The sequence below is a fragment of the Anoplophora glabripennis genome, unplaced genomic scaffold (assembly GCF_000390285.2).
Source record: "Anoplophora glabripennis isolate ALB-LARVAE unplaced genomic scaffold, Agla_2.0 scaffold791, whole genome shotgun sequence".
In the NCBI taxonomy this organism is placed as follows: Eukaryota; Metazoa; Arthropoda; class Insecta; order Coleoptera; family Cerambycidae; genus Anoplophora; species Anoplophora glabripennis.
In genome coordinates this window covers 120,528-145,523 of record NW_019416867.1, presented here as the reverse complement: position 1 = coordinate 145,523, position 24,996 = coordinate 120,528, and the positions used below count along the sequence as shown (strand labels likewise).

The following is a 24,996-nucleotide window of genomic DNA, read 5'->3' as shown; positions in this document are numbered from 1 at the left end:
TGCGTAAACGTAAACGTAAAATTCGATTATATAAAAATATCGAGTAATCGGACGCATATATTGGCAACGCAGTAACTTGGAGTTATACAATTATTTGTGCGTCATTTTTGGGGTGAAATATTGCCGTTGCGGATTCAAGCCTGATTCCTAAATTTCTTATCGGAGGACCTCATCTCGATTCAGCAAAAAATAAATTAAATCACAGTTCCATCTTGGCAAATAATCCTGGAAAGGCGACCTGAAACCTTAATAATTTCATTACCCTCTCAGCGAGGTTCGACGTGATGGAATTAGAGTAAACACACTTTCCGATCAGGGTTTGATTCGAGTGAATTAAAATCGAAAACTTTATGCATTTTATTTTCATGATACAGCGCAAGGTCACCGAAGGATACTATACCGATTTATAAACCCTTCTGAGCACCCATTAAGAATTAAAACCCTCCGACCATAAATTATGAAAAGTTTTTATCTCAGCTTTTCATAAGTCTTTTGCTAAAGTTAATACTCTCCCCACGCTGCCTTTTTACTTATTTTCCGTCACGACACTACTGCCTATGGGTAAGATGAGCACTAGACCTAATTTTGGACCCATCCGAAACGCCCCGTGAAATAACACGAACAGTAAAAAATTGCTGCCTTATTTGGAGCAACTACTAACAGCACCCTCTTATAAAAGGGCTCTCCGCCGGAAGACGTGCAGTCATTTGTTTCGGCTTCTGGGGCGCGAAAAGTCAGGGGCTCGAGTTTATTTTGTTTAGTTCATCATAAAAGTCTTGGAACTTTGTAAATCAAGCAACTTCTTAGTCTAAGGTATGTTTGATCTAGTCATGTATACACTGTTGTCGATTTTAGCAAGATACTTGAGCAGGGTAACTCGAATGAAACAACCAGGAACGGCACTGGCTACTGCATACCGTCCTGCTATCTATGCCGGGCGAAAGTTTACCCACTCTCTTCCAGATTTATCTTTCGGAATTGAAACTTTGCACAGCGGTGCGTTGATGGAAGTAAAATAAAGCCGGGGGATATTAGGATCTCCTCCAGAAGACGATTACTGCAGACAAATTACGCGGATGGACAAGGGTCTACCTAAAATGGTTCCTATTTGCTTCGTTACTGTCATAAGTTTTTAAAATCAGAAGCAGAACCACCTAAGAATATTCCTATAACTACATATACATATATTTCTGGTAGTTTTTAACACCTATTTTTGTCTTTTGTTAAAGGACTACTACGAAAATTCATTAGTTTAGCGACGTTTAAATTTTCAGTTGAATTTGCTACACAAATACGTTAAAGCAAAAGAGTTAACACATAATTTACATAGCTCGCTGATGAATAAAAAGCGAAAAATCCCAGGAACTTGTGTGAAAACCTCTGCTCGCTCACTATTTCACTGCATTCCAAACAAAGCAGCTTATCCAGCTCCGTGTACGAAATTTTAAAAATGCGAGCGCTTTGTGAACTCACAATACTCTACCTCTTTGGAGGGGTAGTAGCGGTAAATTATTCCATTAAGATTCCTCGTTAGAATTGCGCGTGTAATGTTTAGGCAAAATAAACGCCGGGAAAATTAATATTCCGCTATTTTCTTCATATCGCTCAGGCTAGAGTGCTTATTAACATTGCATTCATTAAATTCTATTGGCGCTCACACGAAATCAGACGCTACTAAATGAACTAACAATTTTTAATAAAACTTAAGGACACACCGTCGATATTACTTTACTTTAGGTTTGAATCTGAGTTTGAAAATAAAATTAACTGCTCAAAATCTTCAAAAAATGTACCTAAGTGGCAAAAAGAATGATCATACGAAGAAAATATAAAAGTCGTTGACGTAACTCAAAAAAACTAAGGAAGTGCGGGGAAATATATTCTTTAAGTAACCAATACCCTGTATAACTTGTTTTATAAATGGAACTATTTGGCTGAAGCTTTGCCTTTAAATAAGAAAACAACGCCGTCATATTGTAGACGGTAAACACGTCAACTTATTTGATTCTTTGTAGGACGAGTTGTTTTCGTCCCTTGCTTAACGTTCGCGACAAAAAATTCGAATCAACTTTACTTTTAAAAGCTCTGCCAACTACGTTTGTAGCTTTTATGATAGCAGTTCAATTTTTCATAACACACTGCGAAAAAAACGTACCGGTTTTGATCTTTAACGTCCTTTGTCGTTCTGAATGAATTTGATTCGAAATAAATATGCAACAAACAATTCACAAAGTGAGAAATAAAAATTTTGGTGGTCATAACCGCCCAAAGGCTTCCACCCTTTGCGATTGAGAATAGAGAGAGACACCGATTTTTCATTTTACCGAGTTGTATTATACATTTTCATACAACACAATACAATAAAGCAATACAATGCTATTGGGAAAGTTACAATAGTTGCAAAATCAAATTATCCAGATCCAAAACAAGGCTCATAGAAAAATTGCTAATTCTTTCCTAAGTATTATAATTCCCGTTCCGTCCGTTCAGCTCTTCTATCCCAATATCCCCAATTAATCTTCTCGAAAAGAAGCCTGGAATTGGGAAAGACAGCGATAAGTTTTCTTTGTGGAACAAGGAGAGCGAAATTAAAACAGAAGGCGAGTTTTTTTTCGGCAAAGTGGCAATGATTGTCATCCGATATTCCGGTCTCAACTTTACTTTCTAGGATTTAATCCGGGAACTTGTGGAATACCAAAGAACTTTTCCAATAGGTCTCCGGGTTTTGTAATGGTAGATGGACAAAGTTTATAAAAACGACGGATTTCCCAATGAAACGCCAAGATAATATATCAGAAAGTTGAAAGCGGATAGATTTGGCCCATCGTATACCCTGATATCATTAAGAAAGACAAATGAAATCCAAATTTTGTCCACATCAGGCCGTTTTGTATGACGAGCTTTTATTAGCACATCGAAACAAATTTAAATGTTGGCGCAAATTAATCTAAAGATTTCCCTTGTTATATGGACTTCGGTTATTTGCAGTCTGCGCAAAAACGTAGGATGAATTTCATCAAGAAATTCCATCGATAACGTTAAAATAATCAGCCGGATATTAAATTCTCTGGGGCAAAATGTACATACACCGTTAATAGCCGAACTTTGTCTGGTAATCTCATCGTTTATCGGAAATTTCTCACTGATTCAGTTTATTTTTATTGCCTTCTCTAACAAGTCTCCGCAGCGAAAATTGCTACAAGGCAATTTCCTCCCGGCCGATTATATTTTTGAATTACCCCATTGCTCCTTGTAATAACCTGGTTTGTTTTTATTTCTTCCAGATTTATCTTTAATTAAGGCGCTCGATAATTGAAGGCATTCAATTTCCTGAGAAACTCATGGAATATAATTATTTCCTTTGCATTCAGGTTTTCCATGTGATTTTTATTGAATGTTTGTTCACCACGAGCCCCATCATCCCATTTCTGATTTTAAGTCTCACTTTATGAGTCTGTTCCCGTCCAATATTAGCCTATTGGCGTTCAAAGTTCCCGTAATCTCGTTGAACCCATCTTAAACATTCTCTCATTCGGGATAATCCATCTAACACCATCTTCTTGCAAATCTATGCAAACATATTTTCGTTTCATTAAAATTTACGTGAAATTATAAAGCTGGAGACGCAACGAGTTCATTTCTGCGGCTGATGCCAATTCCGCCAGGCTTGTGGTAGCATCGGTAAACCATCCCACGAAAATGTATATCATTAAGAAATATTATCGGGGAGAGAATTGGGGAGCACCGTATATACAAGAGGGGCATCCTGCGTGTAAGACGACTAATTTCCTAGTCAATTTTCTTCCCCTAGTTCGGCGTCGTCGTCACGTAAACGCAACGGCCTTAACCGACTTTGGATGACGCGTGAGATTCATTTTACGATGAATTTGCATTCAACCCGCTTGGGAAGCACCTAATCTTTCATTTAGCCTGGTTTACACTTCGGTAATTAAAGAGACGTTTGTAAGTCAGTCGGCGATATCATAATTTTATGCGGAATTATTTCCCCCTTCCATTAAATAGGGGCAATTTGGAAATAATGACTTTGTAATAGAATATGTAAGTAATAAAATTCGTTTCTGGCTTTACAAAATGTATTTTGGAAGCTCCTAAACGAGATTTCAAATACCTTGTTTCGATTTGAATGTGACTGTTCTTAGAAAAAGCCGCAATTTCTGGGAAGGACTAAGTCAAAATCTCCGCCTCAAAACGAGAAGTTTAAAATGTAAAGAAAGAGCAGATTAGCAACTTTCCTAGAAGAAGTGAAGTTTTTCATTAATTCCTATGTAATTTTGAATGAATTATATTTATTTATAACCTTGAAAACGAAAATTTGAAAGTACCTTTAAAAAAAACCGGAAAAATAACTATTGCGAATGTAAGCAGGTAGTTTTTTCCTAATTAGCCAATTTATACCTATAATTACTACGTATTTTTTTTAAGACAGCCTTAAATAACGTGGGTAGTCGTTATCATGTTCCTAATTTCCTAATAAGACGATTTTTTACCCCACCCAGCCTGTTGGGCGGTGAAATCTAATATTCCATTAATTAAAGCAACCCGCTGGCAGCGACACGCTACTTGTAATTATATTTTTTGCGGACGGAGCACCTTTCCACCTGAAATGATCCATCTCTAAAGCCATCCGTCGAACGTTGAAGTTTGATAAATTGGAAAATATCAGGCCGCCCATTTATCAAGCACGCTAAGAAATGTCAACAACAGCCGGTCCATATCGTATTAAAAAAGTTTTACGGGGTCCCGCTTTATAGAATGAAATCGCGAGTGGGGAGACATCGCTATGTTTTTCAATTTCCTTAATCGAATGGGTCAGCGCTATCGCTTTAATTTTATATCTGTGGTATCAAACTGTTAATTGTGTTTTTTTTCACATTTTAACGTTTTTTAGATGGTTCTGTACCTGTAATATTTTTTTTGTTCGAAACTCTAATTAGCCAAAAATACCCTTCGTCGCATTACAAGCCTCGACATAACCCTATCACGAATGTGTGAATATCAAACGTGTAATAATGATTAATTAGTGGCCCCAATGGTGTAGCAGATACTTTATTTGACAGGTGTCCGAATCTACACGGGTGAACATGTTAACAATCCAGGCCAGAATTTAGTTACTAATTAAAATGTTTCTGTAACATTGAATAGATGTATAACTTTCTATTGATATAGTTACAATATACCTACACATCAAAATATGTGAATTGTGTCACTGAACTTCAATAATTTTGTTATACATAGATTTAATTGTAAAATGTTAACGCATGTTCTATAATGTTAGGCTTTTATAATGTTTTTTTTAATACAGTTACATTTATTCTGCTACACAATTTGGGTAGCAGACTTTTACAAGAAAATAACACTCCACTTTAACCTTTTTGTAAAAAACCCACCCCGTCTAGACATATATTAAATTAAAGGCGTAAAGAAATCGTTTATTCGCGACATGAAAAACCTTCTTCGAGCCCGTACACTTAATATTAACATTCTGTTCACCGCCGTTAATCTCTGAGCAAATTCGACAAGAATATATTATCTCTTACGTGGTAGAACACACAGAATTAACAAGATATTGCAATGGAGTGTCGTAAACAATAAGTAGCATTACTACTGTTGAATTAAGGGCAAAGCTGCAACTGATTCCCCTAATCTAATAGTTTGGATTGTTTGTCTGCCTCTGCTCAGTTCGAGAGTAGTAACTAGTTTAATTAATTGTTTGTGGAGTGCAATTCAATGTTATTATAGAAGAAGTGAATGGTGGGGAAAATATCAAGTATAGATTCAAAATTAATAAGACAGTTTAATACTAGAATTATCGTCTTTGTCTCTAGTCTTGTCGCTAGATGTCGCTGCTTAATTCTCGCTAACACTGTCTGACTTTTTTCTCTACTACATGTGTGACTCAAAAACTGAAATAGTAGTGGAGTCAAGATAGCTTAAAATTACGCATTATTTCGAAATAATTATAGGAAGCATGGATTTTCCTAAAACCTTTTGAAATTACTTGGAGATAAGTATTAGAAAAAAGTTATAAACTTATTAATTATAAAGTTATAAAATAATTAATTTTTAAATCTCATCAAGTCATATTCACAATTTCAAATACAGAATATATTTTTAAAAATGAATTAAATTAATTCATCAAAAAACGTTATTATTTTGCTATTATAACAATTTTCCAATTATTACTATAAATAAAAAAAATATTTTTCGCTGGATTTACTTTTTTTAAGGTCTTAACTTAATTCTTTGATGGTTTTTATAAAAAAAAAAAAATTTTTTGTACATTATTAAACTGACAATAAATTTTACGGATTTTTCATGAAATATTTTAATTTTTAATATGTTGGGCTCAATATTTTTCAAATTAAGTTTTTAAGATTTTTTCCATATCGCTCACTGTTTCAATTGTCATTTGAAGAGTAATCTGTGAAAGTTACAGAAATTTATTTTAAAAATTAAAAGAATGACAGCTATTTTATTACTATTGTACAAAATTATAGAATGACCAACTTTGTATACGTACTATATTCTACGGCCTTCAATTCGCCTTTTAGAAAAAAACTTCATTAACATTTTTTATGTAAAATTTCCTGTTCCTTCGAATGGCGCAGTTATTTTTTTTAGAAAATTATATATTTTTATATATTTTGCAAAAACTGTAATTTTGCAACTAATTTGTTAAATAAATAATTTAGCGTATACTCAACAGTTGGTAACTTTTCATATGTTGTTTCTGACAACTTTACAAAACGAAAAATAAAAACTTCTCTTGCCGTAATTTTCGCGAAGTCAAAATCTATCTTGACTCCACTACAAATAAAAAAATCACATTTATTTTACTTGCAAATTGGTTCTCTTACAAAGACATAGCTCCACAAACATAAAACTCAAGTCGAGTGTTCAGTAATTTACGGCTACAGTTGGGATCTTCGATTCCCTTTCCCTTTCGGCACCATTACCCCCCAAAAAATCATTCATCCCCGAACCACGTAACCCTCTCGCCCCCCTCCCGGAGATTAATACGACGGCATAACAAAGTTATCAGCCGAGATTGGCCCACTTAGCTTATCTTAACCCCAGAATCCGATGTAACGGCGAGAAAAGGGGGTTGATACCGACCTCGGGGCGTGTAATCAAGCCGCCCGTGCTCTGCTGCGTATATGCATGGCAGGCCGCGATGGCTCGGTTTGATTATGCCTTGGGTGAACGCCGGGATGACGTATTAATAATAGTATGCAAATCGCTTTAAAAACGCCACGCGGAAAACTTTTCGCAGTGTATCGGTGTTATTTCCAATATTTAAGATGATGCACATTGGCGCCCTCTAGCGGTCGAATGAGTTTCCTCGTAGAACTTCGACGGTTATTTGGCCGTTTTATTAACAAAGTTAATCGATTTACCGTCCAATAAAAGGGAATTTACCGCAATTCCTCTGTAATTGAATGGTGTGGCTTTGCAGGGGATTGTGTGCAAGTTGCAGAATACTGTTTACGTCGACTGCTCCCTTTTTCTTGCGTTGTGCTTGTAAGCATTAACTTACTTCAACTTCAACTTGAATATGCATACAACTACATTCAGTATTAGTCGAAAATCGTACGAATTTCGTCAAATTATTTGTACTCGTATGATGTAACTCGACGCAAGATAAAGGTTTCCAATCCGAATCGTATTTTGTTTGAAATATGACGGCTTAACCGCTTGTCTATATGGGGCGTTCCCACTAAACTCGTGTGGCAATATTTTACCGTCACATCTGACATTTTACGAGTTTTGTACAAAAATGCTTTCTTGGTAGATTGGCATTTTTAAAATGGGACTAATCGGCAAACTCTTTATAGCAGACCCCGTACGCATTTTTTATTATCTTGTTTCTATTGAGAGAGCATTTACATTACAATAGAAAAATCGATTCATCCTAGTTAATAAATCTTGCGAAACGTCTACTACCTACTTTTATTCTATGTGCTAGGTTAGTTTTTTTTCTTTTATGTTTGTAAATGTGTTGTTTTTTTTTTCCTTTTGTTCTTTCTTTAGTGTCTAGGCGTTCTAGCTCCATGTTTTGACTAATGCTATATATTATTCTGTGATATCTTATAAGCATAATAAAGATTATTATTATATTATTATTATTATTATAGAAGTTACATAATTTANTTAGATTGAATGGATTTAAGAAAATTAAAATTTTATTTTTTTAATTTTGAAAACCCTGCAGCTCGGAAACGGCGGCCTTCAGATCAGAGCCTACGTGTGTGTAACAAAATTTACTTAATTTTAATTTAAAAATAAAACGATTTAAGGGTTAACATAACAAAATCCAATGTCTTTTGTTTTATTCACATAAAATGTTGCGATTTGGAAGTGTGTGTGTGTGCTATTTTCGCCAGGATATAATATACAGTAGCGATATATATTTTCTCTAGGCGACCCTTCTGTTGACTCGTCTCCGATAGCAGAGAATTGCACTCCGTGTTAATCCCTGCCGGCCCCATATGTACCCATTATCCGCCAATAGTGGATACATATATCAGTTGGCAGATAGTACTAATACGCCCTCGATGACAAACGGGTAATATGGGATATAATATATACACCGACGACGACTAACTTCGGCTAAATTGCGTTATCACGTAAAGCAGATGAGTTCTGGCGCCCAACGTGTTGCCCGACAGCTCTTAGGCGAAAACTAGCCATTAAATTATTTTAAAAATCGTCACCTAAGTCGTTGTTTTCTTTTAATTGCCCACGCATGTCTTCTACACTTGTACAAGGGCTATCCTCGTCACAACGTCTAGATTAGACGATAATGCAGTGTAGGGGATCAGAATTTTCTTGTAGGAATTTATTTCAACGGGACATTAATCTGAGAGGATTAACTGTCAAGGAATATTAACTGCACCGGCTCCGGCGGCCGTAGGCCCTTTCGGCCTCTCCCGTTTTATTTGCGAAATAAGGGGCTCGCTTAATATAACCGGCATTAACCCCTTCCCTCCACGGTTGAGGACTGTCGAAAGCGCCACTCCATCCACTCTCCTTAAACAATGAACTTCCCGCTTACTTTAAGGCCACTTTATTGCCGTTGAAGTCGCTCGCCTAGCGTACCGGGAACGATGAAAAACTGCACACATCTAGGTCGGTGTGGGTTTAGCGGTGGGAATTTATGAAATAATAAACTCGGGAGAATTACGCGTAGCTAAAGCTAGTGCTGTTTATTTTACCGCCCCGGTATCGGGTTAATCTTTGGGTGTATCTGTGATTTGTTGTGTGTCTCTGATTTAAATCCACTTTGCCACGAAATATGTCTCGCATTAACTAAACCTGGATTAATACCCACTGTATTTAAATTTAAGTACTATTTTAGATTTTCTGCTACGTTTTGAATTTTACCTTCAGTGGGAGAATGACTTGTGTGTACGCTCTCAGTTAGGTCACAGTCTAAGGGCCCGTCCGAAACACCCTTAGAGGATATTAAACAGGCCCTCCTAGGAAATTCCTGAAAGCTGATGCAAAAATAATGTTCACTTTATTACATAGGGGAGCTCCCCGGTTACATAATAAATACTTTCTTATGCGTTCCATAACTATAACATTAAATTGGGTGCGACATAAAATTTTTTTATTTGAAATATTGAAATAAAGGTAAATGGTTCGGATGGAAACAGCGTTCCTTTATCGAATATTTGCAGTTGATAATATTTTATAAAAGTCCTTTTCGACTTTCTAATATGGATAGGTCTTTGTAAACAACTCATTTTTTATGTAATGTTATGAACACGCTGAAAAAGCAGACAAATAGAAAATACAAAACACATATCACTATACAGGGTCGGAAAGTCCCCATGGTACATCGCCCGTTTCGCCCTTCTACAAATAAGATCCACTTCCACTTGTAATTCAGCGACCGGTGGTCATCTTTGTTTTCGTCATTTGCCTTTTCTGTAATAGATGTCACTACTTATACAATTCCGACTCCCGTATTCCGATATGTTAATACAATCCGTTAACAGAGGGCAGCACAATTTGTCTAAGGTGAAGCGCAGCCCTAGAAAGAGTGGTGCCAGATCTACAGATTTTTTTGGAATTGGGGAAATAGGGAATTTTGATTTATTTCTTGGGATTTTTAAGTCATTTTAAAAAGTATACTTAAATAACAACTAAATGAACTTTAAATGCAGTTGAGCAGTATACTCCATTTGAATAACTTCTCAGTAGGGGAAACAAGGTCACTAGATTTACAAACAGAGGTATCTACTAGCTACTGTAAAAAGTTTTCTTTGTTACGCGTTGTGCTGCCCTCTGTTTGTACGCGTTCTAAACTTCACGCCTAAGCATCGTTTTTATCGCAAACTACCAACTCCACTATCAGTTTATCACCTTCTGATTAACATCTACGTCCCAAAACAAAAAAGTAATTAACAGAATTAAGCCTGTTTATCTGAAGGCAAAGCGGACCGCTCGTCGTCGCTCTCTCGAAACTCTGCGGCTTAATTTCATCAGGTAAGTTTGAAGATAGCTCGAGATAACCGTACGAAGACTCTCGCTGCCGTTATACGCGAACCTGTCGAGTTACGGGAACCGACGAGAGAGCGCCCCTCGGGGATCCGTTCTAATATTTGCGGGCTCCATTATAGATGTCGATCCCCCGTTTTTGGGCGCTCGAATTTATGCGTGAGGCTTAGGAAGGTGACTGGGTGCGGTGGGGGAGTTTAATATGTTCTAATTAGGGTGGGAGATAGTTGGGGAAGTTTAAAATTGGGGTACGTATATCGTACGACCTAATAACAGAAGATAGTGAGAGTTTAAGGAGGAGGCTTGTGCCACTAGACTGCATTAATGGTAGATACTTAACACGCAAATCCGAGGTAACGAATTTTTTGCTTTTTTTCAACTGGTTTATTAACGATTTTTTGCATACAATTTTCCTTTTAAATAAGCCATTTCGATGGGCAATTCAATTCTCTAAATAATTTTTCCTATGAACCATACCGAAATTTTGCTTCGTTTTCGAGCTACAATTAAAAAACTGAAAGGGGTGCATTTTCACCCCTACCTCCAATTTCCACCCTCTAATTTAATAGCACTCCGCGGTTTTTTCATCTAAAATGACCATTTGAACGATTCATGTAATAAAATATCTTGAACGTCATAAGTTCCTTTTAAAATGCTATAATCAACTTGCGTCCGTTGATCGTATGTTAACAAAATTAAAAACTGTTACATACAGAGAAGAAACGAACTTCTTTTCTAGCAATAGACTCTAATAGCCATTTTCCGTTCTGCTTTGACCCCTGTTTTCGCACAAGCGTGGCCCATTTGGAATAAACGCTTTATACAACAAGGAAAACGGGCGAGTAATATGTAAGGGGACCCTTTCTCCACACTTTCTAATCTCGCGCTTCGTAAATGGCCTATTTCCTGAATATACAGGGTGATTTCACTTTCAAATGGGGGGCACCTAGTCCTGAAGTTTCTGTATTTAAAGTGAAATCACCCTGTATATAAGTAATACTTTTTGAAATTATTCGGAAATAATTACAGTTGTGACGGCGTTTTGCGGAAAAATGAGGGACCACAAAAATAAAGTAGTCATTAACATTTGTTGCAGAAGAAGTTATAGAAAATGCATTACAAATCAGGTAATTAGTGGTAGCGGACTATCCACTGACCTGTACTGTTGCTTTGGTTAATCCCCAGTGTTACGTCTGTGAGTATTATTTAATATTCATAAGCTTATAAAGTGAAATATTTCAAGAACAAGTCGATGAATGACATTCCTATATATTTTTTAATTTAGTTTAATGATTCAGCCAACAATATCTTGATGCGAAAGTGTAACGGTGGCAACGTTTACTTCACAAGAATATTGTGACATAGTAACAACATCTGGTGGCTCTACAGGAAAATGTAATATTAAAAGAGACGATACGTATCTCCGGTTATATTTTACTACGTTTCCTTTTTCATATATTCTCTGCGGGGATATCAGTCTGTTTTATTTCTGCCACAAGCAAATAAATCACCCTATACATCTAGTTATCCTGGTGTCTCCTCAGAACTGACAATTAACCCGATCTCACTCTAGGCCTCCTGAGTTTTCCGTCCCCGGTGAATCGACTGTCGGCTGTTCTTCTCCCTCCCGTCCGGGAATTTTCCGAGCTTAGGAGCCTTTTCCCGAGTCGCCGTTTTGTTTTGTTAAGCTCTCGCCGGTTTCCTTTCGTAGGAGAGAGCGTGTCCTGCCTGCCTGCCGAGATAAAATCCCTAATATATAGCTGAAAGGTAAATAGGACCTTCTACATTCTTTCGGAGTCTGTTGTGCGGGAGAGGCCGTAAATGCCTCGGTCGTTTCGCGCTCGTTTACGGCGAAAATATCGTGGGAGGCGATGCTACGCTCCCTCCGCGTGAGCTTAATGTGATTGGATGGGTTCCGAATGCATTGAATCGGGAGGTTTGGAAAACTGCAATTACCTGGGTCACACCAGATACGCAAAAAGGAATAAGTTTGAAGACGTTTAAATGTTTAACGTTTTTTGTCTTAAAATATTTATATATTCGATTGCGGACCTCCCACATCGTCTAGAGCAGAGAACTATCTGTAACTACGTCCATAAATCGAAATATTTTGCTGCGCAAGGAATTCTCTGGGAGCGGAAGCGATTGATAATGCATATATCTATTCCACGGAAGTAATATTGCATTTTCGTGCTCGAGATAAATTCGCTTCGCCCTCCCCTCTTCTACGACCCGAACGATTTGTCAGGGGTTTATTAAAAAATCGGGCCGCGACACACACGCGATACATCCTCATAATTCACCGTCACGGTTTCTTCCTCAGGGGTCTATTTTATCAACCGCCCCCGGTTTGTCGCGATTTCGCCCGTAAGCCGCCGCGTTGTAAGATATCGAACGTCGAAGACAGACGTTTAGAATACGACGCCGCTTATCGGGCGTGTAATTTCCCGATATGAATGCATTTCTCGCGGAACCCCGTAGCCGCGGATCCGCAGATGTTCCCCAGCTCGTCTTTGTGTAAGCCGATGCACTCGCGCGGCATATGCTGCATAGAGGATTGTGTAATTCGGTAAAAAATTCACTAGCGCGCGTCTCAACGAGGGTGTCGGCGGCACGAACAGGACAGACCCCAGCGGGGAACTTCTTTCAGCGAGAAATTAGTTATTAATGTATAAAATTGACGTTTTCAACAAAAGAGGGTCGGTCTGTGGAGGAAGGGGGCGAAAAATTATACCTTCCTTAAAAAAAGAAGAAAACTAAAAGCAATAAAAATGGAAAAGACAAGTATCATTGTTTAGCGACAGTAATACAGACAAACAGCTGTAAATAAATAAAGTTAAATAAATAAAATAAAGGTGTTAAAATAGGGGATTTGCAAATAAAATATATCCAGCTGTAGAATTCGAGTTATATTACAAATAATCCTTGCGACAACAATTTTTCCCGTTCATTCTGGCAACACTGGCGTCGGCATATTTTACGATTCATATTCAGAGGAGGTTCCGGCTGATTGACATTGTTTACGCTGTCGGTATTGCAGTTACCGATAATTTAATTACCGCCAATAAGCGCGCAGCCGATAGACATATCTGGCGGTAATATCGTTAACCCTAATCGAATGACGAGACCCCGGGTATACGCCGATGCACATCGGTTCGCAAATTGTTTTAGGAGCTGCACGGACGGAATTTCAAAATTAGATTTGTCAAATTCGAAACTTTTAAGATAACTCCGGGGTTATTTATAATTTTAACCATGAATATAATCCAAAACATTACTCAGCTACGACAGAGACTGTTGAAATTAAAACAAGAAAGCAATAATTCCTGGTGTACCAAAATGGAACTCCAAACAATCGATGCATTTTTTAGTTCGAGTAAAACTTTAAAAACTGAAAACACATTTCGATATTCGAACAAAATGCGGTTTAAAATTATATAGTAGCCTGCGACAGCAACTTTGACATTCTGAGCAGTTAGAAGAAAGAATAAATAATGGTCATCAGATTCAAGCAACAATAAATTTCGAACAAATTTCATTTTAGTTATTAAAAAGATGTCGCGCCTGTGTTCGTGGAAGTGGAGGCTTTTTTTTGAGCATTTACTCAAATAAAATCAATAAAATGATGACTAATTTCTTTATTCGAATAAATAATTGAATGATTAGACTTAAGTGTCTTCAGTTTAATTTTTAAGTTTTACACGAAAATCAGGTTTTTTCGAAAAACATAATAGAGTAATAATTTGTAAAAAATTGCAGTGGCATAACTATTTTATTTAGAAAAATATGTCACCTGGTACCTGTATCTCCGCCATTGGAGATTCATTGCTAAAATTTTAGTATTTTATAAACTATACAATTTAGGGTGGCCCAAAAAAAACAAATATTTTTTTTTTGGTGTTTCTTGTGAAAAAATCAGCGCAATAACAAATTTTTTTAGAGGTCTCACAAGATTTTTAAAAATGTCCAAAGTCCTCAAAAAAATTTTTTTTTTTTTCTCGTTATAGTATCATTTTCTAGGTTGAAAGAAATCTCGATTCTGAAAATTTCAAATCGATATTTTAATTTCTAAAGGTCATTCATAAGTATTTTAACTTTCAAAGTAGTGTACCTAAAAATGTTTTCGAGCGACCTCTAAAAATAAATATCAACGAACTAATAATTTTTTTATTGAATTTGATGAACAAAAGAATATAAATAAATCACGAGACACTTAAGAAATTTCTCGAGGCAAAATTTACTACCGCACTGTGAGTATCAAATATATATATATATTTTAATTTTTTAAAATTTAAGTGCCTCGAGATTTATTTCTATTCTTTTGTTCATCAAATTCATTAGAAAAAATTATTAATTCGTTGATATTTACTTTTAGAGGTCTCTCGAAAACATTTTAGGTACACTACTTTGAAAGCTAAAGTAATTATGAGTGACCTTTAGAAATTAAAATATCGATTTGAAATTTTCAGAATCGAGATTTTTTTTAACCTAGAAAATGATAAAATAACGAGAAAAAATTAAAAAAAAATCAATTTTTGACTATTTTGGAAATTTTTAAAAATCTTGAGCGACGTCTAAAAAAATTTTTTTGAGCTGATTTTTTGAGGGAGCTCTTAAAACACGATAAACTAACATATTTTAACAGGAGACACAAAAAAAAGAATATTCGTTTTTTTTTGGGCCACCCTATACATGGTATATCGCTATTAGCAGTTTGAATATTTCGACATCAGTAATTCTCTCTTACATTTGTTTAAATCAAATATTTCCCATCGCATTTAATTGGATGCAAATCTTATATATTTAATCAAATATCAGAAGTGCTTCAGGGTTCGATACTTGGTCCCCCGTTTTTATTCTTTCAATTAATGATATCGCGAATCATCAAACATATACAGGGTGTTCCTAAATAAGTGTCGCAACGGAAAACTGTATATTCCTCTTGAAACGAGATACATTTTTTTCCTCTTCCATTTTTCTCTCCGGGCTTTCGTTTTCGAGATACACGGTGTCAAAACTTTTTTTCAGATTTTTATCCAATATCTTAGGAACCGATTGAATACAGGTTTGAGCTTTTGTACACACATTACCATTATTAATAACTACTTGTTGCTAATGTTGTTAAATTTCGTTAAAATTGTTAATTATTACTACCTATGTTTTGAATTACAAAAGTTTTTCGGAACGTTAGCAAAATGTTTGTTTTTGTTCATAAAGTCATTTTTCTTGAAAACGGTTGACTTTAGAGCAATGAACCAAGAGAACTCTTCTTGTGTAAAATTCATTGGCGCTTCAGAATTTGCTGTCAAATGTCAATTTTCCGTAAGTGGCGTAAAAGTTAGGGGGGGGGGAAACCCTTACGATATCTCAAAATTTCCACCAGTGGCACGTTCAATGAATTAGAGAAGGGTGCGAAAAAGTAGCTATTAATAGTGGTAACGTGTGTACAAAAACTAAGTTCTGTAGTTCAAACGGTTCCTAAGATATTGGCAAAAAATATAAAAAAATGAAAGCTTTGACACCTTGTATCTCGAAAACGAAAGACCGGAGAGAAAAATTGAACAGGAAAATAATGTTTATTTTTTTAAGAGGAATTTACAGTTTTCCGTTGCGACAGTTATTTAGGGACATCCTGTATAGCTACTACATTTTTCAAGAAATTCGTGGCTTCAAAATAACGCCGGATATATTTACGCTCGATTTGAAAAATAGTGAACACAAAACGTAGTAGTAGAAGGAACATGGAGACACTCCACACGTAGCTTAACTCCGGGAGAACCTCTGTGGGATTTAAAAAATCCAGGATTTACGATAATCTGTCCTTGTACTCTCCGTAACCCCTTCGGCGCGGTCGTTGCAGTATGCAAACGTTCTCCGAGGGAATAAATATGTTGTACATGTGGAAAATGTAGAAGAGTTACTGCAAGCCATGCACAGTCGGTGGAATACTAGATGTGGCCTTAAGGGCCTCTTTATAGTTCCAAAGTGGTCGTTTGCGAGGAGATCTAACTTGGTTGGAAAAGTATAGTTTCTTGAGAAAGTCAATTTAAATGTTCTGTGGTGAATGATAGAAGTGGTGGTAGTTTAGACAGGACTTATATCAATAAAACGGAGGCAATTCTTAAGCCGTATCGTTCTGCTCCGTGGACATTATAATAATGAAAATTAAACACCATATAGCTTGGGAAATCCCGCTATCAGCCTTCCGCGTACAGGTGTTTCTGGCCGGCAAAGATAACAGACTGTTTTCTTTGCAAACATTGGCGTCGCTGGGGGAACCTAGCAGGGAAACGAGTAGCGCGCGGAGGTTGGCCAGATGTGTGTCATCGGCACCGTATCGTTTACAAACAGCGTCCGTCCGTAAGGAAGATAGATATTGCTGATGCAGTGGTCGATGCACGTGTCGGCTGTCGTGAGCTGGGAGAATAACCGCAACGAGATTAAGCGTGGAAAATTTTGAGTTAAAAAGTTTATAAGGCATTTAAAACAGCTAGTAAATAAGGGCGTCTGCCGTCGAATATTGAATGCCGAGTGCTGAATAGTGAATGTATCTCATCTGCCCTAGCTGAGGAATTTGTTTATTTTACTTAGCCCTTGCCTCTCGGGTTAAGTGTCCACATTATCGGTCTTCGCTCGATTTCTAACAATATCTATCTATTTATCTAATTTTTGTCTATTTTTTTAACAATGCTATGTAAAATCTTAGTAATGGAAAAAAATAGCTCTGTTTTTAATAGGTAATAGGCACTCATGAATACGAGCATAATAACACATCCCCACAAAAAAAAGTGGCAGGTCCGAAAGACAAGACCATGGTATCCATATGGTTTTGGGGTCGCTGAATCCGAATCCGGTGTCCGTTTGACACGATTAGCTCTGGTTTAAGGTCAGTTCAAGCTCAAATGTAGAAAATCAATTGTCAACAACCCAAACCTACGTATCTACACGTTTTTGGAGTCGCTGAATCCGAATCCGGTGTCCGTTTGACTCGATCAGATCTGGTTTAAGATCAGTTCAACGTCAAATGTAGGGAATCAATTGCCAACAAAGTAAATATACATATCTATAAGTTTTTGGGGTCGCCGAATCAGAGTCTGATGTCCGTTTGACTCCCTGAAATTCGCTAATCCCGTTATCCCTCCCTCCTCGTCTCCCGAAACATTACAAACTGCGAAAGTAATAAAAACAAGACCGAACTCCGCTGCGGGCGCAACGCCTCTACGGGGCTTTTTGCTTTGTGGAATATATTTTGATTGTATGTAATTTGCACAAATTTAACCGGCCGACAAAAACCGGGGTCATATGCTAATGCGCCGAATTATTTCTTATCGGCCTTTTTCTGCGACTCTCCCGATTGCGTTTTCCGCCCCTGGGCATTAGCCTTCGCCGACGGCCATTGTTGTTTGGCAAGTCATTTATTTGGGCGCCCCGTTCAAATACTAACATTTAATGGAATATCGGATGTGATTCGACTGAGGATTTACAGCGCAGCAGTGGCTCTGTCGAAGGGCGTTCGGCCGCTGCTTAATGGAAAAACTTCTGGGTTGCCCCCCCTCCCCCCCCCCTATACTCATGAACATTTTTATGTGAAATTACACACTAGATCGTTTGTTGACTTGACTACACACTAGGTGATGTAAAATTATCAAGTAAAGTTACACTAAACATGTAATTTTTCACTTTATTTTGTAATTCACTTAAATTGTAAATTTACAATGTTGAACAAAAAGTTCCTAGCCGAGATATGAGGTGTCGATTTTTTTTTAAACTTTTTTCGTGATATCTTTAAAAACAATTTGCCAAATTGAGTATGTCTTGTGGCGATATAATGTTCTTTAAAAATTACCTACAAACAATTCACTAGAATCACCAGTGGCGTGTAGACGGGTGCTCTTTCTTAAATAGAATTTCTACGTCTATGACTTTTTTAATGAAATTTGGATACACCCCTCAATTGGGTTAGTAAATTTCGTACTTGTACGTTTTAAATTGTAAAATGCGCAACATAAAAAGTAAGAATACATCGTAAAAAGCAAATACACTCTCATATGTGCTTTTTTGTGTAAACTCCTCTATTTTAATTAAAATGAAAAGTTTTGCCAACTTTGACGGGAACTCTGGGGGTCTATTTAAATGTATCCGAATTTGGTCGCATTTAAGCAAGCATTTTAGTGCTTGTTGATGACATAAGGACTTCCATAAACAATTTCAAATGCGTCGTGTGCAAAGTGGCAGTTTTTTGCTTAATAAAAATATGGCTTTATAAGGGCCTGCCTAATAAATTTTTACCTTGTGGCATATCACAATAGATACTATAATGAAATTCATTGTGCGTTCTAATGTAAACAGGACTTCATCGACCTAATGCCGTACAAAATTAGCAATACAGGAAGCCAGGAAATATGATTTTCTGAAAATTTTGGCCCGGTTTTTGGTGATTTACTACAGTACGACATTTATACTGCAAGTTTCGGATTGATACGTAAATAACTTTTTTTAGTGACGCCGTACGTATCTGCTGATACAGGGGTTAGAAATGTAGGGCGCAACCCTCTATTTTAGCCCCCATTGTTTCAAGTCATTGAAAAATGTACGGCATCGATTCCACATGATTATTTAACTCTCATGCCGTCTGAAAATTATGGTTAATGCAAAAGTTTATAAACAATTACTTGTATTTTTGAATTGAGTTTTATTTTTTTTCGATAAGATCATTAATTCCTGTACGGCAATCACCTTTTTGATAAAATATAACCACAAACTATCGTACTAAATCATGTCCGGTTATAATTAATGGTACAAATTAAAAATTCGAATTAAAAAACAAATAAATATATTGTGAAAATTTACAATATTTTGAAAATTCCTTGTTATAAATTAAAAATGTTATATTCAAAATATTATGACTGTAATTGACTTTTCATAAGTAAAAAAATAAATAAAACAATGCCGTACATTTTTAACTAGTGGATTTTACATAGCTGATAATATTTTTCATTAAATTTTTACTACATTTCGTTTCTAATACCCGCCCTGCGGGATTTTCTTGTTACCTTCCCCTATTATCACCGTTGGTAGTACTGAAACGGACTGCGCAACTCCATCCGGACATAACGAGTTACCCGCAAACGCACACAAAGCATTAAACTTCATTACACGTGATGCGAAACAGCGATACGGCGACAATAACAGGAGCCGGCAAAAAGCGCCTCTGCGACGCGACGGCTATAAGTCATCCACTCAAAGGAGAGGACCTTTTTGCGTTCCCCGACGTAATTACATTGTCTGGTTACGTACGACCTCAAGGAGGCCGTGTGTCGCAGCAAGAAGCGGGACTACGGTAGGAATCCCATTTTCTGGATGGGGGGGGGGGAAGGGGGAGAGGAGGTTTTGCACTGCCTCTGGAAAAGATGTTGGCGGCTTGATGAATGCTGTATAGTCGGCGGGAGGGAATTTAAAGGGAAGTTTATATCAAATAGGATTAGATCTTTTGAACACTGTAATGCTTCTATTCGACACCTAAATATTACTTCAAGGTCGATCAAAAGATTTGTACAGCTGAATTTATTTATTTCAATATTAATGAAATATCTCAGTTCTATATTATGTAATTATATAGATTTTTCGAAACTTTCGAGTGCCTCAAGGCTCTATCTTTGGCCCTCTATTGTTCAATCCATTTATAAATGATGTATAGTAGATAAATTTAACGCTGACGTTTTTCCTATTGGTTTTGTTCAATCAGTCCTGCTACCAGACTATCCAGTAACTGCAAAAATTTGAGGCAAACCATTTTAGAAATAATTATTGTTTAATAGTTATAACAGGTACTAATTTATTTATTTTTCCTTGTTTTCAGGTGCTGCATTAATGAAAATTGTAGAAGTCTACAAGGAAATCCAAGATCAACAAATGAATATTGTAAGTACTAGAAAGAATATAACCCATTTTATATCAAGGTATGAGAAAATAGAGAAATTCCGTGAATTTAAATGTCCTTGATTATTCCACTTTTCCACAAATTGTGTCCACCCCACGGAATATTCGTACACGGACGAGAGAATTAAAACGAGGCAAATTTTTCCGAACGTGTCACAATTAACTCTAACCCCCTCCTATCGTATTTTGGCTAAGCGTTCTCTCAAAAGACTGTAACTCCGCTATCTGACGGATTAATTGTCCCCCACCTTCATTTGTTTCCGTTTGGCCCGCTCCGTCACGGTGCGTTGACTGCCTTTTCTTTAATTTAATCACGGGAAGACTGCCTAAAATCCCCTAAGCCCCATTATCTCGGCGCTCGAGGATTTCGCGCGAATTTGAAGACGCTTAGCAATTTGTTATTAAGTTGCATAGTTCCGTACTTCTTTCCACGATTTTCGTTCTAAATTCCTATTATATTTTAAAATGATTTTGTATTATATAAGCAAAAGTGTAGCTGCTCATAAACGAATCTCGAAATTACGAAATACTTTGCGTATATCGCGTATCATATGACTCAGAACATAGCTAATACAATGCGAAATATCGCCTTAGTGTTAAAAATGTTGTCACCGCCGTTCTTGGTGGTAAAAATTCGAAATGGATCTAAAACGTAAAAACAAAGAAAAACTAGCTCACGAAAGAACAAAGTCGGCATACCCTCGTTTCTTTGAATTGCAGATTATACGGTTGAATAATTGTCGATTTACTTGTCACGAAGTAAATAAAAAAAGGCAACTGATGACGTTTTCAGTTAAATCGTTCACATTTCCTTTGGATTTCCCATCCGATAACCTGTTTAAGCGTACGTAATGAAACAGTTGACAGGCCTACATTTTGTAGGGTATTTCATTAAAATTTCTCGTACCTGATAACAAGGGGACAATTAATTAGAGCACCCACCGCTCGCCGTTCTCAATCCACGAAAATCAACGTTGGCCGACAGTAAGCCGCTCGCACATACATGAAAAATTCGCCGGGAAAACGAATTTTAATGAATATATTAAAAACTGTCGAACCGTTAAGTGATCGAACGGAACCGGAATTGTGAAATATATCAGGTTCGCAACGGCGTTTTTTTATATTACTCCTATATTATTATTCAAATCATAATTTTAATTCAGCGGGACCTATGGGTTTGTACTGATTTTAATTAAACAAATGTTTTAAACAAATATTTCTGTAGTAAAATTTATTTTTAATCGAAAATACAATGGGCGGCGTGCGTTCTAGGTATCCCATTATCAATAAAATAAATAAATGCGTTTGTAACGGCGGTTTTAAATTCAGTCTCGCTAAATTAAAATCGTATATTCCGAAGAGTTTGATTTAATTAAATGAGAAGCGTACATTTTTTAAAATAACTGCGCCTCCAATAAATGTTCCACGTAACTGAAAATTTGTATGTGGGTATAAAATTGCAAGTTTTCTAAATACATGTTTTAAAATCTTGCCAAATAACTGTAAGACTATAAAACTCCAGGTCCAATACGGTTGGCAGTAACTTATAAATAAATCAAACCACAGTTTTAACTACTTCTTACTCTGACAAAATAATTTCGTGTATTCTCATGTAATGTCCCGTGCTTACGATATCTGTTTCAAAGTGTCCATATTTGGGTGAATCGTCTATCCAAGGAGATTTCTGGCTTTTTGGTTTTCAAATATCACCAGAAATGAAAATTTTTCTATGCGTATAAAAAAAAACGTGAGCTTAACTTTTGGCGGCACAATATGTTCCTATTTAATTATGTATCTTTTCAAGAGTTTATTTTAGGCGAAAATGGAAGAGGAAAAAAATGTTTGTAATTAAATTTTTTACAATATATGACTAGTTACAAATCGAATGAATCATGATTATTATTGTAAAAATAGAAGAAATCGCCAAAAATGGGGTTAAAAAACATTACTTCTTAGGGATTTTGTTTGGGGTCTTTAAGTTGGGTATAGGACCTTCATACTTGGCTCAAGAAAAGTTCATGTTATGTAGAATCATCATACCAAATTTCATCAAAATCGGTTCGATAGATTTTGCGTAATAATTTTGCAATCCAGATTTTGAAAAAAAATTTGCAATTTTTCAAAATTTTGCACAGTAAAAATCAAGGCCCTTAGATAAGTAGGTACTTTAAAATTTAATCACATATAGAAGATTCCTCAAGATTTCAAACACTTATTATTAATTAATTATTTATCTTTAAACTTCTTTTAATTATCAACTTTATTTTTTTATTGTATCAAAGGTAAGTGCATAAACTTATATACTGTTTATCAAAGATCAAAAACAAATTTATTTAAATATTCTAAAATTGTTTAAACAACAATTATTTTCAAAATATGTATGTCAAAAGTTAGTAATTAATTAATTATTAATTTAATCATCATTTCTTTCGTGATTAAAGTATAATTCAACTATTATTTACTGTTTAAAATATAAGCAAATGAGAAATTAACTCATTATATTACAAAAATACAAAATTATAGTCCAAAAATTCGACCAATGTTTAAACAAGCGCCAGAGCTCTCCTAATTGACGAATTCGAATTTTTCAAATAGCGTTTGAAAGCTTGAGAGCCCTTCTATATGTGATTAAATTTTCAAGTATGTAAGGGTCTTGGTTTTTGCTGTGCAAAATTTTGAAAATTTGCAATTTTTTTTCAAAATCTGGATTGCAAAATTATTATGCAAAATCTATAGAACCGATTTTGATGAAATTTGGTGTGATGATTCTATATAACATGAACTTTTCTTGAGCCAAGTATGAAGGTCCCATACACAACATACAGACCCCAAAAAAAATCCCTAAAAAGTAATGATTTTTAACCCCATTTTTGGAGATTTTTTCGATTTTTACAATAATAATCATAAATCATTCGATTTGTAACTAGTTATATTACGTAAAATTTAATTACAAACATTTTTTTCCCTTTCCATTTTCGCCTAAAATCAACTCTTGAAAAGATACATAATTAAATAGGAAGAAAAATATGACATTCTTCGAACTTTTTTAACATACTGTGCTGCCAAAAGTTAAGCCCACGTTTTTTATGCGCATAGAAAAATGTTCATTTCTAGTGATATTTGAAAGCTAAAAAGCCAAAAATTTCCGTGGATATACGATTCACCCAAACCAAAACAGATACCACCTAGTCTAATATCAGTTTCCAGCTTTAGGCGTTTTCTTTCCTGTCATATGCGTGCAAGCGAAATACGTTAATATTTTCGATTTTAATTATTCCAATAAGTACTGTTAAAAATCTAACAACAATCAGAGATCAGAATGATGCAGTGGGACTGAATTTTCGTTACTTAAAAAGAAAAAAAAACAGTGAATTTGTAAGGAGAATATAGTTATTTACGTTCTGTTAATAATTTTTGAGGAAATAGCTAAATAATTACTAATCAGTCAAACCTACTGTTTGTAACTACGTTTATTCCCCACATAAACAAAACTTTTTCCCCTCCCCTCCCCCCCATATTTCGTTTATATTTACCGAGTGCAGCTCAGCCGTTGTAGCAAAATAAATATTTACGTCCAACTTTCGGTATAATCTAATCTAATCTAATTAATATTTGCATCTCGTTAGCCTTTGAATACATTAGTATTATTTAAGCATAGACGGCAATAATATAAACTGCTGCCGGTAATGACGAGTTGTTTTTCTTCTTTCTAGCTCAAAGCCTTCTACGTGGATTTGCTGGTCCCCCTGGAGACCAACTTGGAGAAGGACACCAAAGTTGTGCAGGTAAACATATTCCTTTTTAAAAATCTGACATCAATTTGAGACAATTAATAGTTAAAAGCGCGGAGAACAGTCGGTTCGAGACTTTCGAACGGTGTGACGTCACAAAGCATATTTAGGAGATTGAGTTATTAGAGGTTCATGTAATTTTAAAATCCTGAAATATTTACATTTCCCAGCTTGCTTATATTTTAACGTAAATGAAATGAGGCACGCGAACTAATAATAATTGCATCAGCTCAACTTCCGGAACACCTACATACTTCGCTAATTCCGATACGAAATATTTATGGAGTTATTCGTGAAGTTTACGCCAACTGCGGGATTTTTGAGAAAGCAGCAATTAAAAATTAATAAGAAAACTTTGGATAACTTACATAAATCGCAATGAAATGAGTACAACGTTCGTAACTTTCTAAAACTTGTTTGAAGCTATAGGAATGCCCGATGAAAAGGCATTTTTAATTTGTTTGCGCGATTGAGTATATAAAAAATTTAACGTTCTCTTTCCAGTCGGAGCAGAAGCGGTTCTTGCAGCAGCACAAGCAACGGTCGGAGACTTACAGCAAAGCGGCCGCAATGATGAAGAAGCAGAGGAAGAAGTCCAGGGGGTCCACAAAGACCGGGCTCGCGATGGACAAGGAACTCAAGGTAATAGTCGTCCGGATTCTGCTTCGCGGCTCGATGCCTTTGCTGACTTTGCGAAATAACGTTCGGAAAAGGGGAAGTCTGAGGGCTCGACATGTTT

At 36.1% G+C, this 24,996-nt stretch overlaps 1 protein-coding gene across 1 annotated transcript in view; it reads left to right on the top strand.

Moving 5' to 3' along the window:
• LOC108915465 (putative uncharacterized protein DDB_G0282133) overlaps positions 1-24,996 on the top strand; it is an 87,877-nt gene that overhangs the window by 54,345 nt on the left and 8,536 nt on the right. Inside the window, exons 5-7 of the mRNA XM_018721500.1 lie at positions 20,387-20,448; positions 24,180-24,251; positions 24,762-24,899. Of these exons, the coding sequence (XP_018577016.1) occupies positions 20,387-20,448; positions 24,180-24,251; positions 24,762-24,899 (272 nt within the window). The remainder of the gene's footprint in view (positions 1-20,386; positions 20,449-24,179; positions 24,252-24,761; positions 24,900-24,996) is intronic.